The sequence below is a fragment of the Rhinolophus sinicus genome, chromosome 2 (genome assembly GCF_057876585.1).
Source record: "Rhinolophus sinicus isolate RSI-liver-muscle chromosome 2, RSI-T2T, whole genome shotgun sequence".
Lineage (NCBI taxonomy): Eukaryota > Metazoa > Chordata > Mammalia > Chiroptera > Rhinolophidae > Rhinolophus > Rhinolophus sinicus.
In genome coordinates, this window is record NC_142502.1 from 107,847,010 (window position 1) to 107,874,837 (window position 27,828).

At 51.7% G+C, this 27,828-nt stretch overlaps 2 protein-coding genes, 1 long non-coding RNA gene and 1 other non-coding gene across 6 annotated transcripts; 1 reads left to right on the forward strand and 3 right to left on the reverse strand.

Annotated features, from left to right (window-relative positions):
• Positions 1-213: 213 nt before the first annotated feature.
• PRRC2A (proline rich coiled-coil 2A) lies at positions 214-15,125 on the reverse strand. 2 transcript variants are annotated; one of them, XM_019715534.3, is made up of 31 exons: positions 14,870-15,125; positions 12,896-13,070; positions 12,227-12,404; positions 11,773-11,872; positions 11,606-11,678; positions 11,144-11,287; positions 10,833-10,984; positions 10,558-10,637; positions 10,266-10,408; positions 9,872-9,962; positions 9,543-9,759; positions 8,649-9,123; positions 7,862-8,049; positions 7,366-7,654; positions 6,795-7,005; positions 4,753-6,597; positions 4,209-4,486; positions 3,893-4,023; positions 3,540-3,669; positions 3,370-3,455; positions 2,944-3,177; positions 2,668-2,808; positions 2,501-2,572; positions 2,209-2,388; positions 1,938-2,020; positions 1,546-1,756; positions 1,364-1,411; positions 1,016-1,228; positions 842-936; positions 648-738; positions 214-536 (listed from the first exon to the last, which is right to left on the reverse strand). In XM_019715534.3, exons 2-31 carry the CDS (start codon positions 13,005-13,007, stop codon positions 396-398), a joined length of 6,432 nt encoding a protein of 2,143 aa, XP_019571093.3. In that variant the 5' UTR covers positions 13,008-13,070; positions 14,870-15,125; the 3' UTR covers positions 214-395. The 2 variants fall into 2 exon arrangements, with proteins under 2 accessions (XP_019571093.3, XP_019571092.3); XM_019715533.3 differs by having other exon boundaries at positions 1,364-1,459; positions 14,870-15,121.
• Positions 12,590-12,720, reverse strand: LOC141571980 (small nucleolar RNA SNORA38). Its single transcript, XR_012497014.1, has one exon. It is a non-coding gene; the product is annotated as a small nucleolar RNA SNORA38 (small nucleolar RNA).
• Positions 14,158-27,568, forward strand: LOC148758884 (uncharacterized). Its single transcript, XR_016020370.1, has 3 exons — positions 14,158-14,638; positions 21,770-21,939; positions 26,477-27,568. It is a non-coding gene; the product is annotated as an uncharacterized LOC148758884 (long non-coding RNA).
• On the reverse strand, positions 19,436-21,387 carry AIF1 (allograft inflammatory factor 1). Of its 2 annotated transcripts, none has more exons than XM_019715516.3 (6): positions 21,069-21,387; positions 20,852-20,913; positions 20,699-20,765; positions 20,294-20,344; positions 19,943-20,105; positions 19,436-19,635 (listed from the first exon to the last, which is right to left on the reverse strand). In XM_019715516.3, the coding sequence occupies exons 1-6, from the start codon at positions 21,091-21,093 to the stop codon at positions 19,551-19,553; spliced, it is 453 nt and encodes a 150-aa protein (XP_019571075.1). In that variant the 5' UTR covers positions 21,094-21,387; the 3' UTR covers positions 19,436-19,550. The 2 variants fall into 2 exon arrangements, with proteins under 2 accessions (XP_019571075.1, XP_019571076.1); XM_019715517.3 differs by having other exon boundaries at positions 20,303-20,344; positions 21,069-21,225.
• Positions 27,569-27,828: the final 260 nt, after the last annotated feature.

Below are 27,828 nucleotides of genomic sequence, written 5' to 3' on the forward strand. Positions count from 1 at the left end.
CAGCTGTTGACTGGTAACCAACTGACCTCACTGCCGGCACACGATTTGCCCAGCAGAGCCCAGCTCTAATTCCTGGCCTACAGAAATTGAAGATACAACAAATGGTTGTTTTGAGGTAGTTTTTACGAAAGATCAGTTCCCTGAAGAACCCCTTCTACAGGTTACTTTACAAGATTGCAAACAAGCAACCTGCCCCCAAAATCATTCTGGAAATATTTTTTTAATTCTTTTATTATTCTTTTTTAACAAACAGCCCCAGGGATAGGGGACCAGGGGAGGGGGAAGGGGAAGCAAGGCCCCAGCCCTACAACCCTTCCCCACCCACCCCTTTCCCCCTTATATATTTATAATCTATATACAAGCCCTGGGGAAGTGGGGACGATGAGGGGACTCCCTCAGCGGGGTGGGGGCAACCCAGGCTCCTTATCCCCTCGGGACCCAGGCTCTTCTGCCCGTCGGGAAGGTCCTTCTCGAGAAGGTGGCCCTGTCCGCTCCCAAGGCCTCGGCATCCAGCGCAGAGCATCTGGTGGGGAGGCCTGGTGGGGCAGTCACATGGGGAAGAGTAAGTCACACTGTGAGGTCAGGAATAGACAGACTTGGGTGGTGACGCCAGAATTCAGACTTGGGGACGTGGGTTTCTCCTTCACCTGCTGGTAAAGGTCGATGCGCTGGGTGCGGAAGACACCGCGGTAGGTGGAGGGTGGGGCCTTGAGTCGGGAATTGAGGCCAGAGAAAGACCTAGAGAAGGAAGGGTGTCTAAAGTGAGCTGAAGACCTTCCCCCTGGTCCCCAAAGAAAGGCCTTGGAGCTGGGCAGTCTGAAGCCCCATTCCCCTCTCTTGCCTTCCAGCTGGGGGAGTTCGTGATGACCCGGGTCCCCCAAGGTTGCTGCTCAGTTTTCGATAATCCTGGAACGGCTTTAGTTCTACTGGGTGCAGCTGAAGGAAGAAACTCCATGAGCCTTCCGTCTCTGAGGCGACGCAGCCCCACCTTAGCACTCCAGTTCCTGGTCCTTACCTCTGCTCGCCCCAAGCTAGGGGGGAATGGCCTGGCAGGTGAAGGCAGCACCCGAGTAGCAGGAGCAGGGGGGGGCCGCACAGCCAGACTGGGGGGCTGCAGAGCAGGGCCCACAGGTAGCAGAGAGAGGGGGGGTGGGGCAGGCGGCGGCGCTGGCGGCAGGGAGCCCAAGTTCACCACAGGCAGTTGTGGGTCCACCATGGGCAGGAGCATCTGTAACAAGAAATGTTGAGTGTCTGCTGGGGGCAGGAAGGAATGTCCGAACATGGGCAAGAGTCAAAACAAATTTAAAAAGCCAGAGGTTGGACAGAGAGAGAGAATGATGGGAAGTGGGAAGATAAAAAGTACCTGCTGGGCAGGGGCCCCTGAGGGGAGGAAGCCACTCTGGCCACCAGGCTGCAGAGGAGAATAAAAATCTGAGGGGGATGGCAGGTCTTGGCGCACCTATTGGGGACAAATATGTCAACTCCCCCCAAAAGTGTTCTCCCCCACCCCTAGCTCCCTAAGCCCAGCACCTGCCCACCTCTTACCTGAAGCAAGGGCGGCTCGGGCAGAGGGCTGGGACAGAAGGCGGGAGAGTAGAGGAAGGAGGGTGGAGGGTAGAGAACTCCTCCGGCCGGCAACTTCCCCAGCTCTGCTGCTTGCAGTGCTGAGAAATCCAGAAACTGGCCCTTGACAGCTACCCCCGAGAGTAGTGCTGAGGGGGGTGCTGGGCCTGCGGGGAGGTACAGGGGCTGTGACCTGAAAAGAAATTGGGGCAAGAGGGAGGAGAGACGTCAGGAAGCCAGAGTCACTCACTCCTTTCGTCCGAGCAATGCCCTAAGCCCACTAGCCTCTGGTACCCTAGAAATGTCTTTCTCTTCCCATTCCCCCCAAAACGTGGCTCCATTTCCTTCTGAGATCCACAGGCTCCTAGCCTCACCTGTAAGGGTGCAGTGAGGGTGTTCCAGGGCGGAAGCCTCCATGGTTAGGATGTAACTGAGAGTCTACGGCTCCCCCTGAGACCTGCAGGACAGCAAAGCCAGAAAAGCTCCAGTTTTTCTGGTCAACGAAAGCTCACCCACCCCTCCGAATACAGTAAAAGCAAGGAGAAAAATGACATGACAGTATGTGTTAAAATGATAGCAACGGGAAGGCTTTCCTGTAAAGGCCAGCAGGCAGAACGGTGTCATGGGATAGGAAGGAGGCCCTACCTGAGAACTGGGAGGCCCGGGGCTGCCATAGAAGACCTCAGGGTACAAGCGCTGGCCGGAGGAGCTGGGCTCTGGGCCGCAGTGCCCAGGAGCCAGGTTCCGGGGCTGTGGCTGCGGCTCAGCAGAGGCAGAGGCAGCAGCGCTGGGGAGCAGCTCCCACTCTCGGGATATGGGGCTGGCCTGGGAAGGAGAGGCCCCGTGGAGACGGTATCTGTGCGCCCTGGGTGCCCAGGTCACTCAGTCATGCTTCCGGAAATCTGAGATGTGTCCACCCAACCTCACTCCCACTTACCTCAGTGACTGACGCTGTCAGCTCCTTCTCTGCTTTTAAACTGTCTCCTACTACCAGGCGCAAATCTGAGTCCTGTTATCAGGAGGGAGATTGTCCCACGATTCAGGCACGTGTCCTCCATGTCCCACCTCCAGCCCTCCCCTTCTCTCCATCCGGCCCATGCAGACCTTGTCACTGGTGCCAAACTGGACTGGGGGGCCAGCTCGATGGGATGGCCTCAGGGAGCCAGGCTCTGGGCCTCGGTCTGTACGCTGCAATCGTTCTGTGCCAATGGGACCAGGGGGCAGAGGCTGCTCCCGGGGCAGCTCCTGGGTGGGGGCACAGTACAGTGAGGTTGGGGGAAGGAAACAGAAGCCCAAATCTGGGAATCCCCAGCACACGCACAGGCAGAAGGAGAGACGACAGGAGAACTATAGTCAGACTCCCCGAAACGCTCCTCTTACCTTCCTGTCCCCATCAGGGGGGGCAAGTGGCCGTCTCCTAGGAGGTTCAGAGGGTTCAGAGCCAGGTGGACCCTCACCAGGAACAGCATTCAGGGGTGAGGGGCCTCCAGGTCGCTTGGGGGGCCCCTCTGCTGCCCCCTTGAGTCCTCCATCAGGGGAACTTCGCTGGCTGCAGGGACCTGACGACACCTGAGAATCCCCACTCAGGTCCACCCCACTGTCAGACTGACTCATCTGAGAGGAGTGGAGAAGGAGTTAGTTAAATAGGGTAGAAGCACCCCAATGACCTGACTGATGTACACAGACAGACAAACGGAAGAAAGGAGACAACTATGTCAGGGCACAGCCCCAGACCCAACCCAGAACAGGTGAAGTATGGCCAGGGCTCAGTAACATCCAAGCTCAGACACTCCCTTCCTCGCTCACCTCTGTGCCAGCCACGTCCTCAAAAGGACTCAGGGGTTCCATCCAGGGCTCCACGGGGCCAGGCGGGTAAGTCTTTCGGCTAGTGGCTGGAAGCGCAGCGACAGAACAGAGGGTGTGAGGACAGCTGTGGGGCCTGCCCAGCTCTAACAGTCCCCTTCTGCTCAGCTCACCAGTATGTAAACGATTCCAGATGTGAGGGGACAGGGCCTCGGCCCCTGCATCTCTGGACTCTCCCTGAGGGCCTGGGCCCTCGGGCTTGGGGCCCAAGAATCCAGAGCTATGAGAAGGTGGCACAGATTCCTAAAAATGAGAAAGGCGCAAAGGCAGAAGCTTAATGAGCTAGAAGTGGGGAATGAGACTGGGACAGTGAAGTGTGGGGTGTGGGGCAACGAGACATATACACATGCAGTGACTAACCCAGAATGTGGGGTCACAATGTGGTAACATGAACAGGAAAGAGTGGAGAAAACATGAAAGGACCCTCAGAACTGAGCGGTGAAGCACAACCTCAAGGGCCTCTCACCTCTGGCAGCAGCTCCGGTTTTCTGGGAGGCCGCTCCCGCCGTTTTTGGGGGAAGGGATTAACCCCGGCAGAATCCCGGGGAGTCCTGCCCACCCCCCTCACCATCGGCCCTGGCTCCTCGAAGTGGAGGTCTGGGGAAGAGGGGAAATCCGTCACCATCAGCCTCGCTGCGTCGCTGCCCCTAGCTCCTTCTTGCCTCACCTCCCAATCCTTCCACCCCCTCAGGGCAGACACCCAGCACCGGGGCCCCCAGGCCACGCTTTCCCCTCGAGCACCTGACCTCTGGGGATGTATGATCCCACCCTTAGCCCCTTACCTGAATTGACGCCAATGCCGCTGGTGCTGGCCCTCTGAGGGTCGTAGCGGGTTGGGGGCCGAGGAGAGGGGCCTCGAGGGGTTTGGGCAGGCCCCGGCTTGGGCCTTGGGTGCCCCCCTGGCGCAGCTGTACTCCCTTGGCGGCTGCTGAGCTGGGCCAGAGCCTGTTGGATGCCAGCAGGGTTGCTGTGGATCACTTGGTCCAGGCGGAAGACAGCAGAACTACTGGGGGGCGGGGGAGGCAGAGGGAGGCCCGGGGGGCGCTCCTCCGGAAGGCGGCTGCGGGGAACAGAGCAGCAGCTCCAGTACTCCTGAAGCTCACTCCTTCCCTGCAAGCTGCAGCACGACCCCTCCTGGTCCTGTGCAAACCAATCCAGGTGTGGCCGAGCATTGCTAAGGGACTGTGTACAGGACCAGAGGGCAGGTGGGCGTTTACGTCCATCAGCTGCATCCCAGCCCTTTACCTCGGTGTAGAGATCCCAGCGCCCGCAGGGTCGCCAATTCACAGCACCCACCCCCACCTCTCCCTCAGGTTTTCCCCCTACCTCCGGTTCTTGGGAGAGGGCCAGCTCCTCTTGTCCCCTCGGCCGGGGCCGCTCCGCCCTCCAGGACCGCCACCACCTCCTCCACTGCTGCCAGCTTTGCTGCCTGGGCCAGGGCGCCGGTTCTGCCGTTCCATGCCTGGCCGCTGACTCGAGAAGCTCCGCTTGCTCCAATCCTTGGCTCTCTGGCTCAGATCTCCACGGGACATGGTTGCAATGTTTGGTCCGCCACCGCCCCCAGGAGTTCCCACCACTTTGGGGGTCAGCAGAGCTGGTGGGGGAGCCTCCTTGTCTCCCCGGCGCTCACTGGCAAAGTCGCTGCTCTCTGACGCAGTCTCCCATTCCTCGTTGGCTTGGTCTGAATTCTGGTTCGACAGATCAGGGGACTTGGCAGCTGCCCGGCGAGGTGGCAGGGGCACTGCCACTGCTGAGAGGGCCTCCTCGGGCCCAGGGGTGGAGGCCGGAAGGGCCACGGCAGAGAGCTTGCCCTCAGCCCCTCTGGCAGCGTTCTCCCGCTCCTGTTTCAGCCTCCGAAACCGGGGCGGTTTGTCCTGCTGCTGCGCCCTTCCGTGTCGCCTCCTGCGCGGCCGCTCACCGTCTTCCACTCCCATGCCGAGGTGGCTGCCTGCGCCGCCGCCTCCTGGGGCCATGGGGGACAGAGGCCCTGGGAGCAGCTTCTCTTTCAAAGGCTCCTTACTGGGCAAAGGGCCTGCTGGAGGTTTCTTGGGAGCCAGAGACTTGGCTGGAGGGTTCCAGCCTGGGCACATGGGTGGGGGGGGCCGCCCTCCCCCTCGGCCCCTGCGTGAAGGCACCCCCCTAGGAGTAAAGACCCGCCCACCTCGGGCAGTGGAAAATCGGGCTGGGGCTGGTGAAGGAGGGACTCCTGATGGTGGGGGAGCAAGAGGGACCTGGGGGAGCACTCCTTCCTTGGGTGGGGGTGCCTCTTTGTCTGAGGGGGCCAGGTCACTCTCATGGGTCTCACTGCCTGTTTCTGAGCCCCGCTGCCGGCGCCGCTTGGGGATTTCTTCGTACTCAGAACCCTCACTTCGTGTCTCACTGGCAGTGCGCCCTCGAGAAGCAGGGGGATGGTTTGGACCCCCGGTCCCACCTCCACGCCCATCATCTCCACGAAATTCTCGGTAACTGCGGAACTCTCGGCTTCGGGCTCCCCGTCCCCGTCCCCCATAGGTCCCCCGAAAACCTCTCCCTCTGGCAAAATACTCGCCCCGGCCCCGACCCCGGCAAGAGGTAGGACCCACTCTTTCATAGGAATAGTCCCTCCGAAGCCTTGGGGCAGGAGAAAGATTCCCACTGGGTGGCGTCTCCTTGGGGCCCCCTAACTTCCCCTTTGCTGTCTTGAGTGGGTCTGGCTTTGGGACCTTAGGGGTTTCATCCCCCTGTTCCAGGGGCTTGGCAGGCAGCTCTTCGACTTTTGTAGGTGGTGGGGGTTTCTTTATAGGCCCAGCTCGACGAGGAGGGGCCCCCGGCTCCTCTGGAGGGATTCCACGACGACTGCTGCCTGGGCGAGGGCCCCAGCGGGTCTCGGTGCGGCTCTCTCTGCGAGGCGGTGGGGGGCCTTGGCCTCCAACTCCGCGGGCAGGCTTCCGGCCAGTTTCTGGCCCTGTTATCTGTGGAGTCTCCTCCTTGGGGGTCTCCTTCTTGAGCGGTGGAGCTTGTATCTTGGCTGCCTCCTCATTGCCTGGGGGCCAGGGGAGTTGACGGGACCCTGGGGGAGCTGGCTCCTCCAAAGGGAAGCGAGAGATTGGGGGCCCAGGGGCTCCATTCTCAGGAAAGCTGGGATAACTGGCCAGATAGGGTGGTGGGGGAGGTACTGGAGGGGTCTCGCTCCTGAAGACGGAGACAGAAAAGAATGGAAATGAGCATCTCAAGAGAGAAACTGGAACTAGGCGGGGAAAGAGAACACTTTATTATGACCTAGACACTCCTTTCATGTTTATCCCCATCCCCTCACCAATAACCCATAGTACCTTCTCTCCTAGCCTAGACCCTTTCATGAGGAATTCAGCATTTCTCTACGCACTTACCTCATCCCCTTGTCATCTTCATCAGCAGCCTGGCGCAGGGGTGAGGTAAGTGGGCGGGGGTCGGCGGATGTGCTGGTGAAGACATCTCCTACCCAGGCCAACTTTGGATCCACTGGTGGGGTGCCCCGATCCCGTAGGAGTGGGGGTGCATGGCGCTCGAACGGCTCTGAACTTGAGCCCCCACTGTCTGAGCGCTCCCGGGGAACTAGGCCTCCAGGAAACAAAGGACATGAGAAAGGTAACCCTTTTTCATGTGCCAGGCTTTCCAGCCCAGAGCATCTCCCCAGTCTAACTCTGTCAGTCAACACCAGCTCCTCCCATCTCTCATTCCCAGGGAGTTTGGGCCTGGCCTGCTCTCCACTCAGCTTCCCTATAACTGAATCAATCCAAGTAAATCCTGGCCAATGAAGGACCACTGTTTATTTCTTCCCTAAGTCCTTGCAACAAAGAGCCATCTTAGCAGTGCTAAGAACCCCCCCCCCCCAATGGTGGCCCCTTATCCCACAGCAAGATGTTGAGTGACAACCACTCCCCAGGACTGAGAGGCTCCCCACCCCTTTTGAATCCTTACCAGAAGGATGCACACCAGGAGGGTAGAAGTCCAGAGGGGGCCGGCCTTGGAGGAGCCGGGGGTCTACATAAGGAGGAATCATCATCCAGCGGGGATCAAAGTTCATTGGGGGCATGGGTGGGGGCCGGCCCAGAGCACCTGGGTATAGGGCCTTAGGGGGCGGAGCCTGTGGAGCTGGCACAGCCCCCATGGTCACAGGCTGTGGTGGTGATGGGGGCACTGGGGCAGGGGGGGTGGAGCCCTGTTGATGTTGCTGCCACTGCTGTTGCTGCTGCTTCAAGAGCTGCTCCTGGGGAAGCACAAGAGAAGTATCAAAGCTCCCCACCCTCAGACAAAAAAAGGAACTGGCAAAAAAAAGTTAACACACAAATGTAACATACAACCAGACAAGACGGAGACGTGACTGGTAGAGAGACCCAGAAGAGACTACAGACAGGGTGAACGTTGGAGCCAGGGAGAGAAGCGGGCCTTAAGAGAGCAAGTAACTCAATCTTACCTGCTGCTGCCGCTGGAAACGAGGTGGCAATGACTTCTGGTATTTGGGGTAGCCCAAGCTCTGGGTGGGGGGCTGCCGGGTGGGACCAACTCCATCACCCTTGGATTCCACCTTTGGAGCCGGGGGTGTGGCAGAAGGAACCTCTTCTGGTGGTTCAGGACCGTCTTTTGAGGGCGGCTGCGGTTCCACTGCATGGATGAAAAGACAACAGTCAGAGTGGATTAGCCCACCACAGATACTCCAATGAATACCCCAGTAATTCAGCTCTCACCTCTAGCTCCTCCCTAAAGATAAATCCCTCCCACTTAAAACACATGAAGCCAATGATGGTGGCATTAACATCCCATGAAACCATCAAAACAGGATACTTTTTTTAGTCTCGCTCTACACAAAGCTACAGAAAAGTAGTTTTAGGTCACGACTCATTAAGGAACTCTGGTAATAAAACTCCTCCTCATACTGATATCGCGTTTTCCCGAAAATAAGACCTAGCCAGACCATCAACTCTAATGCACCTTTTGGAGCAAAAATTAACATAAGACCTGGTTTTATTTTACTATAAGACTGAGTATAATATAACATATAAATGCTGGGTCTTACGTTAACTTTCGCTCCAAAAGACCCATTAGAGCTGATGGTCCAGCTATGTCTTATTTTCAGGGAAACACGATAGTCCGAGAAACCAAAACAACTGCCGTCTACTGCATTTCCTCCCATCCTTCCCACCTACCCGACCCAAGGAGAAAAGAGACGTGACAGCTGGTAGTACCTCTCCCCACCTCCATACCTGGGCTGGCTTCAAAGCTGCCACTGCTGGTGCTACTGGTGCTGCCACCACCACTCACTAGGGCGGGAGATGGAGCCACACCTGGGTTGGGGGTGGACTGGGCAGAAGGAGCCTGTGCTGGCTCTTCCGGTTCTTTTTCTGGTGTTGGGGCTGGTGCTGGTGAAGCAGCTGGAGGTGCGGGGAGTTCTTTGGGGACTGCGGGCGGTGGAGCTGGGGCGGGAGGGGCAGCAGGCAAGACAGCAGGCTCTGCTTTGAGCCGCTTGTCAGGTGCCCCAAACTTCTCATCAAGTCGCTTAAGCTTCTCGGCACAGGCTGCCCGGCGCTCCTCCTGCATGCGGCGCTCCTCCTCCTCTCGCCTTCGCCGGGCCCTCTCCACGGCCAGGGAGATCTCAGATGAAGACTGCTTTCGCCGCTGCCGCCATGCCTCATCCTCATCTTCGGGTGCTGGGGGCTTACAGGGCGGGCCCCCACGATCCTATCAATGGGCAGACCCAGCAGGGCCAGAGGTGTCAGTCATTACGTTTCTTGCGATCTCTTTCAGACTGATCAACTGTCTCTAGCTACTGCTGCAAGGACGAGCGGGGGGCCTTGGGTTGATGGTCCCTCTGGGTAGGGACAAACTCATCATTCTCGTCTGCTTCCTCTCTCCTTTCAGAGACCCAAACACCCAGGCCTCCTTGTTCTTCCTTGCTAGCATCCCAATTTCTCTCTTCACCTGAACTCCCCTAACACCAAGGATCTTCCAAACCTTGTCAGAGATGCTCCAAAGCTCTCCACATCCCACAGCCCATTTTCAGCCCTCCCTCCCGCTCCCTCTATTACTGCTCCTTCAACTACTCAGCTGGCACTACCACCCACAACGGGCCCCCTCAAACCCTCATTGTAGACACTCACTGGGTAGTCCCCAGGTGGGCCCCAGTTCCCGGAGGGGCCCCGGTGAGGTGGGGGTGGGGGCGGCTTTGGGGCAGGAGGCCCCATCTCTGTCTCTGGAGGCCGCGAGGTCTCTGCCCAGGCCGTCTTGGGTGGAGGCGGTTCGCTGCCAGTGGAGTTGCCCTTTTTGCCATCTGTTTCAGGGGACCGTTCCTCACCAGCAGCTGATTGGGACTCCTTGCTGTGAGCAGACCAACAATGGAATGAAAAATCAGCTGCAACCCAGCTCCTTTAAAAGCATAAAAGTGCACCACCACAAGGCTGAGCCCCCGCCCCCCAGAGCCCTCACTCACTGGGCCTCTGCCCCCTCCTCATCTGAGTCGCGTGCATCTTCCTCGTCGCTGAACTTGAGCTTCTCAGTATAGTCCACCTCCTCATGGGCCCCTGAGGGGAAACGTGAAGAGCAAATAATCCAATCATTCTGCTTTCCAGTCTCCCGTTATCTTCTGGGACACAGGAAGTGGTCAGGAGCTATGTGACGAAATGCACTACCAATGCCACCCCTCCCTCTGAAGTCTGATCCACTGGAGTCTTGTCACTCTCACACCTGTCAGTTCGTTACCAGCACTTGGATTTCCTCCATGTATCTCCCCTACCCTTCAATGTCTGTTTTTCTCTCACACCCATTTTTTCCTCATCAGATTTTGCCTTTAAGATTAAAATGCCTCATCCTAAATAACCACTTACCTGCCCAACCATCATCATTCTCCTGGTCCAACTGGTCAAACTCTTTGAGATTATCCTCTTTAAGAATGGAAGGCCGACCCACAGGTTCTACAAGGCGCATTGGCGGCCCAGAGCCCCGGGGGCCTACCACACGGGGAAAACGGCTGTGTGTGAAGAAGCAAATGGAAGAGGGGGTAAAAGATGGCATGGCGTACAACCACATACAAGACTGAGCCTCCTGGCTGGAAAACCCTTCCTTCTCCAGTAGGCTTCCCCCATCCACAACCACAAACCCAGACCTGGGATCACTTACCTGGGCCCATCAGGAGTGGGGTATCGGTAAGGCCCCTGGGGTCCATAGGGCGGAGGGAACGGGAGATATGGGGGATACATCTGCAAAAGGGCCCAATAGTAGCTGCTCAGAGGCACAGTCAAATAGCCTGCCAGCTCCCTAAATCTATCATTCTCCCCACCTTCACTCTATGTCAAAGGCCTCTGCTTTCCAGCTATCCCCTCCAAGACTAAGTCCTAATTCCTAACTATCCAGCTTCCAGTGCAACCACTCCAAAATAAGACATCCAAACTCACGAAGGGCGGCATCATTCCTCGGTAGGGAGGGAACTGGGGTGGGCCCGAAGGCTGCAGTCCCCCCCGGGGGTCATGGCCATGATGAAGTTTGGAGTCTGGGCCCTCCAGCTCATCAGGGCCACGCCCACCTCCGTCCCTCCAAGTTGTAGAATCTGTATTTTGGAAAAGGCAGAGTGTGAACGTAGCTGAAAACGATGGGGAGGAAGGTGAAAAAGCCAGCACTTAGCTCTGAGATGGAGTAAGGTAACGTCCTGGTCAAAAGGTAACTACTCACCCACCCACCCACCCACTCCCAAACGGTGGCCACTCACTTTGGGGGCGGAGGCTTGGTCCGGGCCCAGACGACTGTTCGGCAGACTCCCTTTCCTTGGCAGCTTTGTCCTGGTCGCCAGCCGCCTGCAGGGTCGGAAATTCCTCTCGAGAGAATCGTGACAGTAGGCTTGATGCCCTTCCACCTGTTGGGGTTGCGGAGCAGAGCAGGAGATAGAAGTATGTTTGTTTAGGATGCACCACGAAAGAGCCAGGTTCTGTTAGTACCCGATCACCAGGTTCCTGCCTTCAAACTCACCCCTATGCGTCAGGTGCCCATTCCCCAAGGAACAAGCTCAGTTCTGGGACACCCTCCTCACTCTCACATAAAGGCTGAGACAAACCTGCTGTGCCCCAAGAAACTGAATATGGGCCCCCCAAATTTAGCCAAAAGGACAGAGAACACTTCGGAGAAGGCATAGTGCGGCTCCAGTCTACCACCGTGCCCAGAGGCCTGTACTCACCATCTCCATGTGCTCCATGGGTGACGCTGGCCTGTGCCCAGGACTTTACCCCGCTTGGAACCGAAGGAGTGTTCTACGGAAGCAGAGGTAACAAATGGTGACGTAGGTGGGGAGCTACAAGCCATTCTTGCTCCCATCCCTTCAATAACAACGAGTTCTGCAGCTACCTCGGGGGCTGTTGGGGGTCGTTTCGGCTGGTTCGAGGCAGGCGTCTGTGAAGCCGGCAGTGGCTGCGATTCCGGCGGCTGAGCGGTTGAGGCATCGGAACTGAGGGGATGGAAGGGCGGGAAGGTTATCCAGAGCCTGAGATGCCTCCCCTACGTCTACAACTGGAGAATAGGAACAGCACCCAAGCCTATTTACTACTGGTTACAAACATTAGTACAAACTACTACAACCGCGTCACCCTGCATAGGCTGTCATCTGTTTCTTTATGCTTTCTTCCCATCTGACAGAAAGCGAAAGGTACCATTTCTTAGCCATCTAACAGGAATCCTGGAATAGGAAGGAGAGGAGCTTCTCTCTGTCTCTGGCTCTGTGGCTGGGCTAGACCATCCCAATTCATCCTGAAGTTCACAGTTAAAATACTCATCACTCTAAGTACCCCAAGCCTCTCTCTACCTCTTGGGGTCGGACTGCTCCTGTTTGCTTGCCCATCCTGTTCCGTCTTTCGGCACTAGTGAGACGTTGGGGTCATTGCCTTTGTTCTCGGCTTTCAGGCTTGGAAGGTTGGCTGGGGGTGGCATACGCCGGGCAATGGCAACTTTCCCAAGACTCTGCAGGCCATGGCGAGGGGCAACTGGAAAAAGGTGGAGAGGGTGAAAAACGCCTCACATGGGAGATCTGACAGCATCCTGTCGTAGGCCCCATTTAGACATCCTCAGTGTCTTACTACCCAACTTCTCTTAGAACCATCCCTTCCTTTGCCCTCAGCAATCCTGGAATTCCTATCAGGAAGGCTGAGCGGCATTACATCCGATGCTTCTGTGTGGGACGGTTGGTCTGGAGCCTGCAGGGAGCAAGCTGGCTCCAGACTTCTCCAAGTCCACATTTCTGTGCCTCCAATTCTTACGTGTCCAAAGTCAGGGCACTACAGACACGCCTTTGTAGGAGGGTAACCCAAAGCTCCATGCCCCCTACGGGACCCAGGATAAAGTTGGGGAGTCTCTAGTGTTCCTCTACATTTTTGATAATCTGTATTGTTGCCATTTCCCTTCAAAGACCTCTAAAACACATGCCCCATTCATGCCCGGCCTCCAGTAATAAGGAGCATCTTTGCAGGACCCTCACCGGCGGGTTTCTGGATCTCTAAGGACTTGCCCTTATACGTATCAAACAGGTTGAGCGAGGAATACTTCTTTCCATCCTTCCCCTTGGCAGTCGGCCCCGAGCGATCGGACATTGCGCTGGAAGCTCATTGAGTACGTTGGGTCCTACAGGCACCTCCCCCAAAACGTGCCGGAGCCTGTGGGCCAAACACCAAGTGTATCAGTTTCTGCTCTCTTTACAGACTCCCAACAGAAGCTCAGACACCCCCTTTCATTCTCATTAGGGGCCCAGATATGCGGCCTTCTGGTGTCTTTTCCTCTAGCCTCTTCAAACTCCCCACAGTCCCTGTAAGCAGCCACGATCTACTCAGCTCCCACAGAGCCCCAATACCATGTCCCCTTTTTCACCCAGACACCAAATAAAAAATCTAGTATCCTTCTAGCATAAATACTCTCCCCTTTGGGCCAGCCTGTAAAGGAGAGCAGCCTCTTCCGTTATCCCCACGAGCAACCATCTCTTCCAACAAAATCATTTCAGAGACCCATAATAAAACAGGGCAAGTCCAGGCCCCAGAGAAAACCAGAAAGAGGTATACAGCTCCATCGTGCACGGAACAGAGCTTTAGATGCCTGACTTATTAGACACAGCTCCCTAACTGTGCCCCAGGTTCCATTCCCAGCAGCCTCACTCCCATCTGGGGGAGGTTTCAGGAAGGTATGCTGGGAGTTTAAGGATTTTATGAGCTTGCTCAGCCAGACTGGGGACTGGTGTCAGAGAATATCTCATGGAACTGGGGTGCTACCCACTCCCAACTATAGAACCCCAAGAATTTAGAATACCCCATCATTTCCTACATGGCCCCATCCCAGTTCTTAGGGGAAAAAATCTTGTCTCCAAAGGCAATGCTGGTGGATTCATCCTATGCAGATGTGAGGGGGGAAAAAAGCGTTATGGAGCTAACGCAGGAGCACCCTGTAAGCACGGGGCCAAGGCCAAAACCAACTTCATTTTCTTACCCTCACTAAGAAAGTCCACCAGCAGTCACTTCTTTCCCTAATACCCCTTGCTCCCCAAGCAGGCCAAACTCCACAGTCAGTCACTGTGGAAGTGACCAGGTGGGAATGGTGTAAAAGAAGGAGATGGAAGTGGTAGGAAATCCAGACAGGGTCAGGATGAAAAGTAAAATCGAGAAGAACTTTAAGACAGGGCAGATGAGAGGATGGGGGCTGCTTTGCCGACGTTTAAGGAAACTAATTTTTGAAAATAAATATAAGAAGGAAAAGGGTACCGAAAAGTCGTGAAGAGAATAAGACTAATAAAAGAATTAAAAGGAAAGCAAGTGGGAAATACTACACGTAAGCAGAAATGGTAGAAAAAGGATGCAAAGTTAAGGTGGTAATGTCAAGAAACCCAGGAAGAAAAGGGAGCTTGGAGTAGGAAAAAGGGGATGAAGAATAGGAAAAATGAAAAAGGAGAGGGGAGACTGAGGAACACAGAAAGCAAATATGCGGGATAAAAGCTGGGTCCCAGAGTGGGAGTGACTCGACGCAAAAGGGGCGTTAAGAGGGGGGTACCCTAGCGCTAGATGATGGGAGGGAGTCCAATATGGAGGAAAGGAGACTCTACGAGAGGACCGTCGGGCGCGGCCCACCCAGAGCGGCGGCGGCGAAGGGGGCCCACAGATTGAGGGGAGATGCCAGGAGCGCCGCGGAAGGAGGGGAGTTACGGGCCCAGGAGAGGGGGTCGCCGCATGAAGCCATGAAGGTAGATGGGAAGGAGCAGGCTATATAGACTTAGAGAGGGGCTGGAGGTGCGGGTCCCAAGAAGGTGGTATCGGAGGGGGAGGGGCAGGGCAGGCCCCGGCTGTAGGAGGACAAAATGGCGGCGGCTAATGGCAGCTTCTCCTCCCCCCGGCCCGCCACCGCCGCCGCTGCCACCGCCACCACTGCTCCCGTGCTGGAAAAGGGCGTGAGCACTCGTCTCGTCCAGACTCACCTGGCCGGGTGCGCGGGGGTCCGGGGCCGGGGCCCAGGGCCTCCCCGGGTGGGATGGCGGTGGGGCGGGGGCGGATGGCGGCGGATGGCGCCGGGTTCGGCTCTTCCCGTCTCCCTCGCTCACTCCGCGGCTGGGCTCCGACTAACGGCCCATCCGGGCAACCGCCGCCCCCGGGAGTGCCCCCCACCTCCCGCCTCCCTCCGCGCCTAGACACGCCCCTTAATTTGCATAAAGGGCGGGGCACTTTCTACTCTATCCCCCCTTACTTCCAGGGCTGTAGTTATTTTAAAAAAAAAGCAGGGCGTGAGGAGCTGGCATAGGTTATTTGCATAAAGAGCAGGGATTTACAGGCGCGCTAGGACGCCGATTGGCTGAAGAGGCGGGAACCCGGCGTTGGCCGTTGGGACGTATAGAGGGGGCGGGAATATGGCGCTAGTCGGCCCGGCGGTTGGGGCGTAGAATTTGTGCTGGGGTGGAGAAAGAGGTGGAGCGTATGTCGTGCGTTCGTGGAAAGATGGGAGCGGAGAGACGTAGAGACGCCGAAAGTGGAAGGAAACGATGCAGGCCCCGTAGTGCTTTAGCCGAGGAGACAGTGAGGGGACCGGGCGGAAGGGATTAGCTGCCGGAAGGCGGAGCTTACGTAACCTGGGAAGAGCCCCAACTCACGCGTCCTTTCGCGAGAAGTGAAAGCACCAGAGGGGCGGGACCTTTAATTTATTAAATCCCGTCATGCAAATGAGGTGACTAGACAGGCCAATCGAAGGGTCCAAGGAAGTGTATCATCGATATCACGCAGCATGGGCATTCTTCAGGCAGTTCTATTTATTTGCATAATATATGCAAATCATTTGAACAAAGATAGGCTAGGAATGACCTATTCATCAAAATATTGGCAACCAATGACAAGACAGACATTTAATTTTATAACCTGTATATCTTATATTGGCAATTTGTATTCTCTTCACAATGGGTTTCACTCTATGAAATGCAGCACTTTCCCGTCCTTTGTTCCTCTATTACTCTCCTATTTATTACTCTGCTCCAGTCAGACCTACTACCCTTTCAGCAAATCATTCAACAATTATGTTTTTTTGTTAGTCTCAGGTGTACAAAACAATGTATTAGACATTTACTCAACAGTTATGTTTTGAAGGTACCGGAGATAGGCACAGAATATTGTAGAAGTAGGGGGATAAAATCAGACCGCGCCTGGGCAGGTTCAGAAATGTGTCTAGAAAAACATAACTCTTAGTGGGAGATATGAAGAACTAGTTAGAATTTAGCTAGGTTTGAGGAGAAGGTGCATAGCTCTGGCTCAGTGAACTGATGAGTGGAGGCATGGGTTTGGAGAGCTGGGCCTAGGCTGGTGTGGCTGAATTAAGGGACTGCCTATCTGTTATGGAAATAAGAGAGCAGAAAAAGTAGCAAGAATCAGATAAAAATACTACCCTGAGGCTCATTAAGATAGTTGAGATGACTTCAGTTCTCAAACTTTCAAAATGATTCTCTTGTCCCCTCTTCCTGGACAGCTACCACAGCAAAATTTCTTGGAACAGCTATTCATACTCACTGTCTCCAGTTTATTATCTCCTCTCATTCTTTCTTAAACCCACTCCAGTCAAGCCTTCACCCCTACCCTTTACCTAAACTGGGTGTGTCAAACACATCAGTCTCATGGTTTGAAATAGCATTTATGTGCTGATGACTCCCAAATGCATATCTTCAGCAAAGAACGCTCAGACTCCAGATTTGTATACACATTTATGTACTTGACATCTCCTCTTGGGCGTCTAATAGATCATTTCAAATTCAGTATGTCCGAAACCGAACAGTTGATCCTCAGCTCCTCAAAACCAGCTCTACTCACAGCCGGTGTTCACCTTCTCGGCTGATGGCAATTTAAAAATTCCAGTAAAGTAAAACACTATGGAATCCTCATCAGCTCCTTTTATCTCACTCCCCACTTTCAGATAGGCACTATCTTGAGAAAATATCTAGAATCAAACCTCTTCACTTCCACTGCTTGATCCATCCATCCACCTTGATCTGAACCATCCTCATCTCTCATCTGGGTTACCGCAACAGTCTCCTAACTGGTCTTCCTGAGTCTACGCCTGCTCCTACACTCTATTATATTCTCTACAATGCAGCCAGAGTGGGCGTTTTTTTCAAAGTAGGCCTCAAAGGAATCCTTTACTCACAACCCTGCAATACCTCTCCATTTCTCTCAGAATAAAGGCCAAAGTTTTTATAGTGACCTATGAGATCCTAGATGAGTTGACACCCTTTTATGTCTCTGATTTCATTACCCTCTCTACCTACCTCAGGCATGTCTCACCTCAGGGCCTTTCTGTTCCCTTTTTCCTCTGCTCAGTTAGCCTCTTCTGAGCCTTCCCCAAGGCTAATTACTATCCTAATGTCTAACAACATATATTAATTTTACCAGTTTTTGAACTTTATGCAAATGGAATTGTACAGTAAGGGCTCTTTTTGTCTGTCTTCTTCTGCTCAACATTATATTAATGAATTTCATCCACATTGTTGTATGTGGTTATAGTTTGTTCATTCTCATTGCTGTATTATAATAATAGCCTACTGTGTGAATATAACCCAATTTATTTATTCTGAATGAACAAATTATTTAAGATCCCCAGATCCTTTCTTTCTCTCTCTTTTTTTTTTTTTTTTTAAGATTTTATTGGGGAAGGGGGACAGGACTTTATTGGAGAACAGTGGGTACTTCCAGGACTTTTTCCAAGTTAAGTTGTTGTCCTTTCAATCTTAGTTGTGGAGGGCGCAGCTCAGCTCCAGGTCCAGTTGCTGTTGTTATTTGCAGGGGGCGGAGCCCACCATCCCATGCAGGAGTTGAGGAATCCAACTGGCAACCTTGTGGTTGAGAGCCCACTGGCCCATGTGGGAAACCGGCAGCCTTCGGTGTTAGAAGCACGGAACTCCAGCCGCCTGCCCCACCAGGCCAGCCCCTAAGATCCCCAGATCCTTTCTTCCCTTCTGGTGTCACCAGGGTTGTTGTGAAGATTAAATGAATTAATTAATACAAGTAAAGCATTTAGAATGGTGTCCAGTATACAGTAGGTGCTCAATAGAGGTTAAGTATTAATTTTGTTATATTCAGATATTTTATTCAACTCAATGATCTCATCCTCATCTGAGGTTCTGTACAGTCACTGTAGCACTCTTTAGGATACCAGCCTGGCTTCACCATTGGGCAGGCCCAACATGAGTGGCCTCAGTGACCTGGTCTGTTCTCAGCACATGAAACAAGCTGGGCCAATTGGATTCTCTCTCTTTCCAGGAAGTCAGGAAATCTGAAATAGTGGCCAGTGACTGGGGGTTGCTAGTTAATGCATCTGGACTCCTTGGAGCAGAGGTCCAGGAATAGTCTCTCACTGAAGGCCTGGGAGCTCTTAGGTTCCTGCCTTCCCCCAGGTTGGCTATTTAAACCCTTTCTGCCATCCAGAGATCCTGTATCCCCAGCATCTGCCCTCAGTATCCTCTTAATCTAAGCCCCTTTTCCCTTCATTAGATAGACTCAGTTTTTGTAGCTTGTCTCCAAAAGGACCTCAGTGACTCATTTAACACTTAAATTATCAGGCTTTATAGTGTTGTGAATCCTTTACTCCATCCAATAACACCAATTCTTTCATCCATCCATCCATTCAAATTTTAAACATTATTGAGGGCTTATGCAGTCAGGCACTGCAGAGTGGATCATATTATCTTCATTTTCAGATGAAAAACTCAGAGAGACTGAGTGATTTGCTAAGATCACAAAGCTTATGATGGGGACCGGCCCCGGCCCAGTGGCTCAGGCGGTTGGAGCTCCGTGCTCCTAACTCCAAAGGCTGCTGGTTCGATTCCCACATGGGCCAGTGGGCTCTCAACCACAAGGTTGCCGGTTTGACTCCTTGACTCCCACAAGGGATGGTGGGCTCTGCCCCCTGCAACTAAGATTGAACACGGTACCTTGAGCTGAGCTGCCACTGAGCTCCCGGATGGCTCAGTTGGTTGGAATGTATCCTCTCAACCACAAGGTTGCCGGTTCGACTCCTGCAAGGGTGGGCTGCGCCCCCTGCAACTAGCAATGGCAACTGGACCTGGAGCTGAGCTGCGCCCTCCACAACTAAGACTGAAAGGACAACAACTTGACTTGGAAAAAAAATCCTGGAAGTACACTGTTCCCCAATAAAAGTCCTGTTCCCCTTCCCCTACCTCCCCCCAAAAATCCCACAAAGCTTATGATGATGGAGAATGTTGGTTCTCTTCACTGTGGGCCTGGGTGATTTTTTTTTTTTTTTGTTTTGTCTGTACATGTCTTTTCGTTCCACCTAACTTCCTTGAGGCCAAGACTATCTTATACATCTGGAATCCCCCTTGGTGTACAAACCCATCTGCTGTAGTAGACACACTACACATTGGTGATGGATTGCTCATCTGGGCAAATCCTTGCTACCCTTCCCTCAAAGATTCTTTAAAAAAAAACCACCATAATAATAATTCAAACCCAGGGAAAAATTTTCCCCAAACAGAGAGCAAACTGACTTCATCTGGAGGAGGAGGATAATTTATTTTAGTTTGATTCTGGCTCACAATTTTGTCTTCTTTTTTCGTGTTGGGACCATTAGAAGCCCCTTCAATCCCACCACGTTTCCCCCACCACAGATCAGGGCAACTCAGAAATAGCTTTCTTGGCTGGAGGACCTGTTGGCTTCTCCTGCTCCCTCGCTTTCTCCTCGTACATCAGGATCCTGGTTGAGATGGGAAGAGACACAGGAATCAGGGAACAGTCCTTTCAAGAGAATAAACTTTAGGCTGCTATGAAAGTCTGGAACAGAATGGAGGTTGCAAAGGTGGGAGGAGGAGGAGGAAGGGCAGGGGTGGGAGAGCTGGGGGCTGTGGGGACCAGAACCATGGATGGGGATAGGAACTTGGAAGGGCCTCTCAAAGGATGGAAGAAATGGATGCTGAGTAATGTGTAGAAGGTGAGCCCGGGGACGGGGGGTGGAAGTGGGGAGAAAACAGGTAAGTATAGGGGAGGTTGGAAGTGGACCTCACATTTTTAGAATAGCAGATCTCTTGCCCAACATCATCCTGAGAAAGTCAGAGTAGCTGAAAGTCTCCCCAGAGCCACTGGAAACTTCTCTGATTAATTTCTTTAGCTCCAGGTGGGTTTTGGGGACCCCAAGTTTCTCCAGCATTCGCTTCAGGGACATAATGTCTGGAAGTAGAGGGTGGGATGAGAACAGGGGAGCCTCTCCCTCTCCCTCTCTTTCTCTGCCCCCTCCACTTCCCCATTCCCACTCCCTTCCTCCTACACTGGGAGCTGGGCCCTTTCCCAAAGCATCATGATGGAGCAGTGTAGGAGAGACCTCCCCCTTTCTAGGTCTGCACACTCCCCCAGGTCACCTTTCTCACCAATATCTCCATCTCCATTCAGGTCAAACTCCATGTATTTCTCTGGGGGAGGAGAGAAAGCAGGCCGGGTAAGCTCTGGCTAGAGGGGCAAGGCGGGGCATTGAGAGAGGGGTTGCTACTGAATGCTAGGTTTGGGGGAGAAGGTGTGGAAGGAGGAGGTGGGACAGGCAGAGGAAGTGGGGGTTGGGCAGTTGTGGGGTTCTGTTAAGGGGTCCTGAACTAGAGGGGGTGCTGAAAGGGGCTGGCCAGGGAAAGGGACTACAACCAGAGGGGCAACAGAGACAGCCTTCCTTCTTCCCATCACAGAAGTAGACTTTGTGTCTCTGCGGCCCCCTGTCTGTTCTTGGGGAAACCCTCCTCATCACCTCCCATCCACCCCTACAGTTTTCCCCTCACTCTTGAAGGCATCCAGTTTGGAGGGCAGGTCCTCATCACTGCTGTATTTGGGATCTTCCAGGAATTGCTGTGGGGGAAAAGCCAGAACCCGGGTAGGTCCTCCAGGGCCAGGGCCCGTCCCCCCTGCCCTGCCCCCTTACTTTTTCCTTTTACCTTGTTCGTTTCATCTAGTCTCTCTTCCTGCTGGGCCTTCAGCAGCCCAAAGGCTTTTCCTCCTGCGGGGGCACAAAGGTAGTGTGTCCTCACACCCCTTCCTCTCCTCACCCCCACACCAGCCCAGGGCCGTCACGGTTCTGCCCTCCTAGCCCCTGGCTCAGGTCTGTCTCTTCTTGTCCCCCTTCCAGGCCTCTGCCTACTCCACCTTCCCTACCCTGTAAATCCCGGGTTTGGCTCATGGCTCAGCAGGTGCTGGTGGAGGTGCAGGTGGAGAGGGCCAAGCTGGCTGTGTCTCTGTCTGCTGCTCTCCTCTCCCACAGCCTCCCAGGACGCCTCCCTCCCAAACTTCCCCTTTACCCTCATTACCTCCTCCTCTACTCCCAGGCCTCACTTCCCCATCAGCTTCTGCTGACACCGGCACCCCAGGAGGAAGGGGGAGCTGAGTGTAGAATGGAAATAAGAAAAATGATGTGCTCCCCAATTCCTCTCATGGAGAGCCCTGTGTATGCATGAAAGAAATATTTTGATAAGCCACTGGAGGTGTAGGGGAAGGGCAGGAAGACCCCAGGGGCCTTTATTCTCAGGAACAAATGATCTTTGAACAGGTCCAGAGGTTCAGGTAACTCTAAGGCCTTGCATTCTGTCAGGTTTCATGAATTGGGGCATGCAGGTTGGGCTAGGGAGCCGAGGAAGGGCTGGCTGGATTTTTCTGTGCTGTGGATGGGAAAAGAATGTGAAGTCCAGGAGGGTAGCAAGATGGGTGCAGGGCTGGAAAGGGAGAGAAACTTCATTCCCAGCTCGGCAGCCCCAGAGAGGCACTTGGAAACATGGAAACGTCTATTGAAAGCATTTTAGTTTGTTTGCTTTAGGATGTGCAATGTAACCCCCTCATCTTATCCCCTTTGAAACCTTTAGTAAAATCTGGAGAGCTCAGGAACTCGAGAATTTAAATAGATTCTTTGGAGGAACTGAAAGCGATGCTGAGAGAGAGCATTTATGGACACAGAGCCGGGGTGAGGCCAACATTGGACGTGTGCTCACGTGCACGTGCATGGCTGCTGGTCACTGTGGGCTCAACAGCACAGGTGAGTAGCCCTGATAAATGCCCTCCCTAGGCAAACATTTCATCCTTTTTGCTATCTAGTCACTCCTGGGGGAGGGGAGGGTAGTGCATCCCCCTCACTGAGACCCTTTTGTCCAAACTCCCTGCCCAGAGCTCCACCCATTCTGCTCCAGAATTGATGGAGACACCTTTTCTTCTCCTCTCTCCTCAGCCTGTTTCCCCTTCTGCAGCTGTAAGTTTTCACTTCTCACTGCCCTCTCCCTGACCCATGCAGGGGGGGAAGATGCTGGAGGGGACTTTGACTTCTTGACTTCCCTTTATTGCAGCTGCCTCTTCCCTTGCAGAAAAAGCTGCAAGCCTGCATTCCCGATGGTCTCAGTGCCTGGTGGGGAGAATTCATTTTTTTATTTATTTTATTTTATTAGTTTCGGGTGTATAAAACAATATAATAGTTATACATTTACACCCCTCACATAGTGATAACCCCGGAGTCTACCCCCCTCCCTGTGATGTCACATGTATCTGCTACACTTCCATTGACTATCTATTTCCCTATGCTGTACTCCACATCCCGTAATTTTATATATATATGAATTCATTTCTTTATTCATTAATTCAACAACTATTTCCTGAATACTTACTATATGCCAGGTGTTTCTAAGCCCAGTGAACCAAACAAATGTCAACTCTTGTTCTCAGGGACAGGCTAATTGGGGAAGAGAGACAATAAAAATAAAGAAGTAGGGCAGCCAGATGGCTCAGTTGGTTGGAGCGGGGCTCTCAACAACAAGGTTGCTCGTTCGGTTCCCGCATGGGATGGTGGGCTGCGCCCTGAAGGACAACGACTTGGAGCTGATGGGCCCTGGAGAAACACACTATTCCCCCCAAAAAATAAATAACTTAAAAAATAAAATAAAAATAAATAAACAAGTATACTAAAGGTGGTAGGTGCCTATGGAGAAAAACAAAGTAAGGAAGGGGGCAGGAAGTGCTGTGGTGGACTGCAGTTGTTGTTTTTTTTTTTTAAATTTTAATTACATTTATTGGGGTGACATTGGTTAATAACATTGTATAAGCTTCAGGTGTACAACTTTATAATACAACATCTGTGTACTCCATTGTGTGCTAACCACCCAAAGTCTAATCTTCCGTCACCATGTCTTTGACTCTCTTTACCCTCTGCATCCTCCCCTCACCCCACCCCTTTTTTAAAAAAAATTTATTGGGGAATATTGGAGAGCAGTGTGTTTCTCCAGGGCCCATCAGCTCCAAGTTGTTGTCCTTCAATCTAGTTGTGGAGGGCGCAGCTCAGCTCCAAGCCTAGTCGCCGTTTTCAATCTTTAGTTGCAGAGGGCACAGCCCACCATCCCATGTGGGAATTGAACTGGCAACCTTGTTGTTGAGAGCTCACACTCTAATCAGCTAAGTCATCCAGCCACCCCTGGACTGTAGTTTTAAATAGAGTAGTCTGGGAGGCTTCACTGAGAAAGTAATATTTGAGCAAAGATTTCAAGGAGGTGAGGGAATAAGCCATGTGGATATATGGGAGAAGAGCATTGTTGGCAGAGGGAACAGCAAGTGCAAAGGTCCTGAGGTGAGAACATGTCTGGGTATCTGGAGTATTTGTGAAGCAGTAGGGAGGCCACTGTAGCTGGAGCCAGGTGTGTGAGGGGAAACAGAGGCAGGAGATGAGGCCAGATTGTGTAGGGCCATTGGGAAAACTCTGGCTTTTATTCAGACTGAGATTGCCTTCCAGAGTGGTCGTCCATCCCGGATGACTTGGCAGATTACCATGGCGAGCTTGAGCTTCGATGCCCAGAAAAACTTCCTGGGATAAAGTGACAGCTGCTCTGACCATGAGACAAAAGTAAAGAGTAAAGAGTATCTAGCAGGGCAATTGGGTGGAGAAGGAAACAGCCTAAACACAGATGTGGGGAAAACCTGTGAGGAGCAGACATACACAAAGACACCTCCCACCCAAACTCAGGGGCCAGGCTCCCTGGACCACAGAGAGGGCTAGCTGACAGCAGTCAGGGCTAAAGGGGAGTGGGGCCTCTGGGTTGAGAGCTGCAAGGGTGCAATGTGGGGGCTACAGCAAGGAATCCACTGAGAACTTGGAAATAAGGAAAATTGAAAACACTGACAGGCTGCAAAATCTAGATCTGAGCAGACATATGCAAAATCTCCTTAAACAGTGGTTCTCAGAGAATGGTCCTTCTGCCAGCATCACACGGAAACATTAGAAATGCACAGTTTTGGGCCCCAGCCCAAACTTCAACTTGCCTGTATTTTAAATATCTTGTCTTTTACTTAATGTGGTAATAAAAAAAAGTACGTGATTTAGTCTATTGCAAACTTTTACTGATATTTTGATAACTGGAATTCAATATAATTGGTTTACTTTGTTATATGCATATATCTTTGTTTTATTAGAATGCCAAAGAGGTCCGTGGCACAAAATGAGTAAGAACCCCTGTTGTGCCTCCCCTCATCCCTGGGGCCTGGGCTGGCAGTATCCTGGAGGTTCCCATACACCCCCTCACACCTTCGTAAATAAACTGTCTCCTCTATTAGCCTGACGAGAGGGTGCTTTTCCTTTTGGGACCCTGACTGAGGCAGTGCACACAGTAGGTGTGTATGTAGGGAGGGAGGGGCTCGGAAGAAACAGACCTCTGCAGCTGTTTCTTACTGAAAATGAACAAAAGGGCATCCTGGTGTATGCACCAGACTCGTGGCCTGCTAAACCAGAGGCTCCCCGTGAGGCAAGGTGGGAAAACACGTCAGGATTCGGAGCCTACACCATGCAGCTCCGTGGAGCCATAACCCACTCACTCATGTTGTCTTTGCCAAAAGCCTTTTGTTTCTAAAAATTCTCAAAGTAGGGCTTTGCGGGGAACATGACAGCAGTTTATTTCTAAAGTTTCCCCCTTTCTCCTGGAAACCTTATGGAGCAATAAAGAGAGATTGGAAACACACACACACACACACACACACACACACACACACACACACTACATTTTCAGTGAAGCTAGAAGACACAGAATACCTACAAACTCCATCTTTTGTGTATTTGGGACCAAATTCCCAGCCAAGAAGGCAGTCCCCAGCAGTGCCTCAGGGAAGAGCTGGAAGGGAGGGACGGTCCCAGTGACAGGATGCAGATAGCAAAAGTTCCTTCCAAGACCTCACCCTGAGAGGGCAAAGCTGAGGCCAGGGCTGACTGAACAGATTCAATGCTGGTAAAGGTGAAGCAAGACTGTTTTAAAGTGTCCAAAGGGACCCAGAGGTCTCAGAAAGTACCAGGAAAATTCTTCTAGTATTAAGTGCATCACTTAGGTGCACTGTGGAGAGGGCCTCCTGAGGCCTCCTGTGAAATAGAGAAGCTTAAGTTTGCCGGTAGACACTTGCTTAACTGGAAGAGGTTCTCAGAGGAAAGGAGGTAGTGGCTACACTGAGGTGCCAAATTTAAAGGAAATAATATTTTGCTATGGCAAAACAGGAGGAACCCTTGAACTTGTAAGTCTGGAAAGCCATTCTGGGCCCTCTCCCCGCCCTCCACAAGGTCCTCCTGCTAATAGTTCAGAAAAATCTAGCTCATTTAAATATGAGTAACAAAAAGAAATGACCAAAGCTTCTTTTCAATTAACTATGAGAAAAAAGGTGAAAAACAGTAACACAATTTACCAACAGATGACAATACACCACAAGTATATTGCCAAAAGCAGATGGAAATTGTAGCCCAAAATTCCAGCATGAATTGAAAAATAAAACTTTGTGTAGCTTTTTAGCAGTAAAGGAAGGCCACATATCAGAAATATAGATACTCAGAGAAGAGATGATAATAGGAGGTTATGAATGGGAACAGGAGGAAAGATATAGAAGAGAAATACAAAGCCATTTCAAAAATGAACGCTAAATTTCATGGGAGAATAAAGACATACGTGGTCTTACAATTAACTTCGCGAACTCAGCCTAGAAAAAGTGCTACATGCCTCATTGCTGAATATCACTATGGTCACCTTCGAAGTACTCCCCTTGGGAAGTGTGCACCCACTCCAGTGCCTAGTCCACCCTTCAAAGCAGTTTTGGAACTCTTTTTCTGGAATGGCCATCAGAGATGTGGTCATATTACCCTTGATGTCCTGAATGTCATCAAAATGTCTTCCTTTCAATATTTCCTTTATCTTGGGGTAAAGAAAGAAGTCATTGGGGGCCAGATCAGGTGAACAGGAGTGTGTTCCAATACAGTTATTTGTTTACTGGCTAAAAACTCCCTCACAGACAGTGCCGTGTGAGCTGGTGCATTGTTGTGATGCAAGAGCCATGAATTGTTGGCGAAAAGTTCAAGTCGTTTTCGTCTAACTTTTTCATGCAGCCTTTTCAGCACTTCCAAATAAACTTGGTTAACTGTCCAGTTGGCACAAATTCACAGTGATAATCCCTCTGATATCAAAAAAGGTTAGCAACATCGTTTTGACTCTTGATTTGAACTGACGGAACGTTTTTTGGTTGTGGAGAATTGGCTGACTTCCATTGTGCACTTTGACGCTTTGTTTCAGGATCGCATTGGTACACTCATGTTTCATCACCGGTGATAACACGGTCAAAAACCTCGTCTTGCCTCTCCAAAAGGTCTTGGCAAACTTTGACTCTCCTTTGCTTTTGTTCATCGGTGAGCTCCTTCAAGACCATTTTTGCTCACACCTTTCTCATGCCAACATTTTCAGTTCAGATTTTCCTGATTCTTTATCGATGTTTACTGGTCTGCTATACTTCTCACAGTCAGCTGAAGATTTTGAAGCACAATTTGACGAATTTTTGCAATATTTTCGTCAGTCCTGCTCATTACTGGCTGCCCTGACCTCTCTTCATCAGTGACACGTTCTCTCCCCTCAGAAAACCATTTAATCCATTTGTACACTGCCTTTTCTTCATGGCATTATCCCCATATATTTGGACTAACATGTCCCTGATTTCACTTCCACTCTTGCCAAGTTTAACAAGAAATTTAATGTTTGTTCATTGCTCTAATTCAAGCTCAGACATTCTCATGACGGCACACAAAAACACACAACAATAATAATAAACGCCACTCAGCAAGACACTGCCACGCGTCGACACGAACACAGCTGTGAGACACGGATATACCAGGTTATGAAACCTTACTGAGCCATTTGTACAGTGTGCCAATGTAAGTGAATGGTGGCAAGTTCATGAACTTAATTGTCAGACCTCATATAATATACATTCCTAACTTTTAAAATTATGAATGACTTGCAAATGTTTTTATTTCTATTTTTAAAATCAAGCAGTTGCTATTATGAACATCTTTGTGAAATGTTTTTATTGTATTGGTTGAGATGGTCATAGGGATTTTCCTCCTTAATCTCTTAATGCAGTGAATTCTATGAATAAGAACTAGGAATTAACATGAATAGTGAATTGCTTTTCTAGGATAAAGACTGCTTGGTTAAATTGTTTTATACTTAGTCAATTCTGGCTTACATTTGTTAATATTTTTATTGTTCTTTTTTTTCCCTGCATCTATGTTCATGAGTTTAACCGTTTTACAATTTTCCTTTCTCAAATTTTCTTTGCCTGGCTTTTGTATCACTGTTACATTAATCTCATGAAATAAATTGAGAAACTTTTCCTGTTTTCTGATTGCTAGAATAATTTTTGTATGTGTGGAATGATCTCTGTTTTGAAGATTTCATAACGATCTGTGCTTGGGGTGTTTTCTTTGGTGGTTAAATTTTTAACAACTGATTCATTTCTTTAATGGTTATAGATACATCAGGCTTTTAATTTTTTCTTGAGTAAGTTTTGGTCATATATTTTTCTAGAACATTATTCATCTCATCAAAATTTGCACTCTAGGGCAACCAGATGGCTCAGTTGGTTAGAGTGC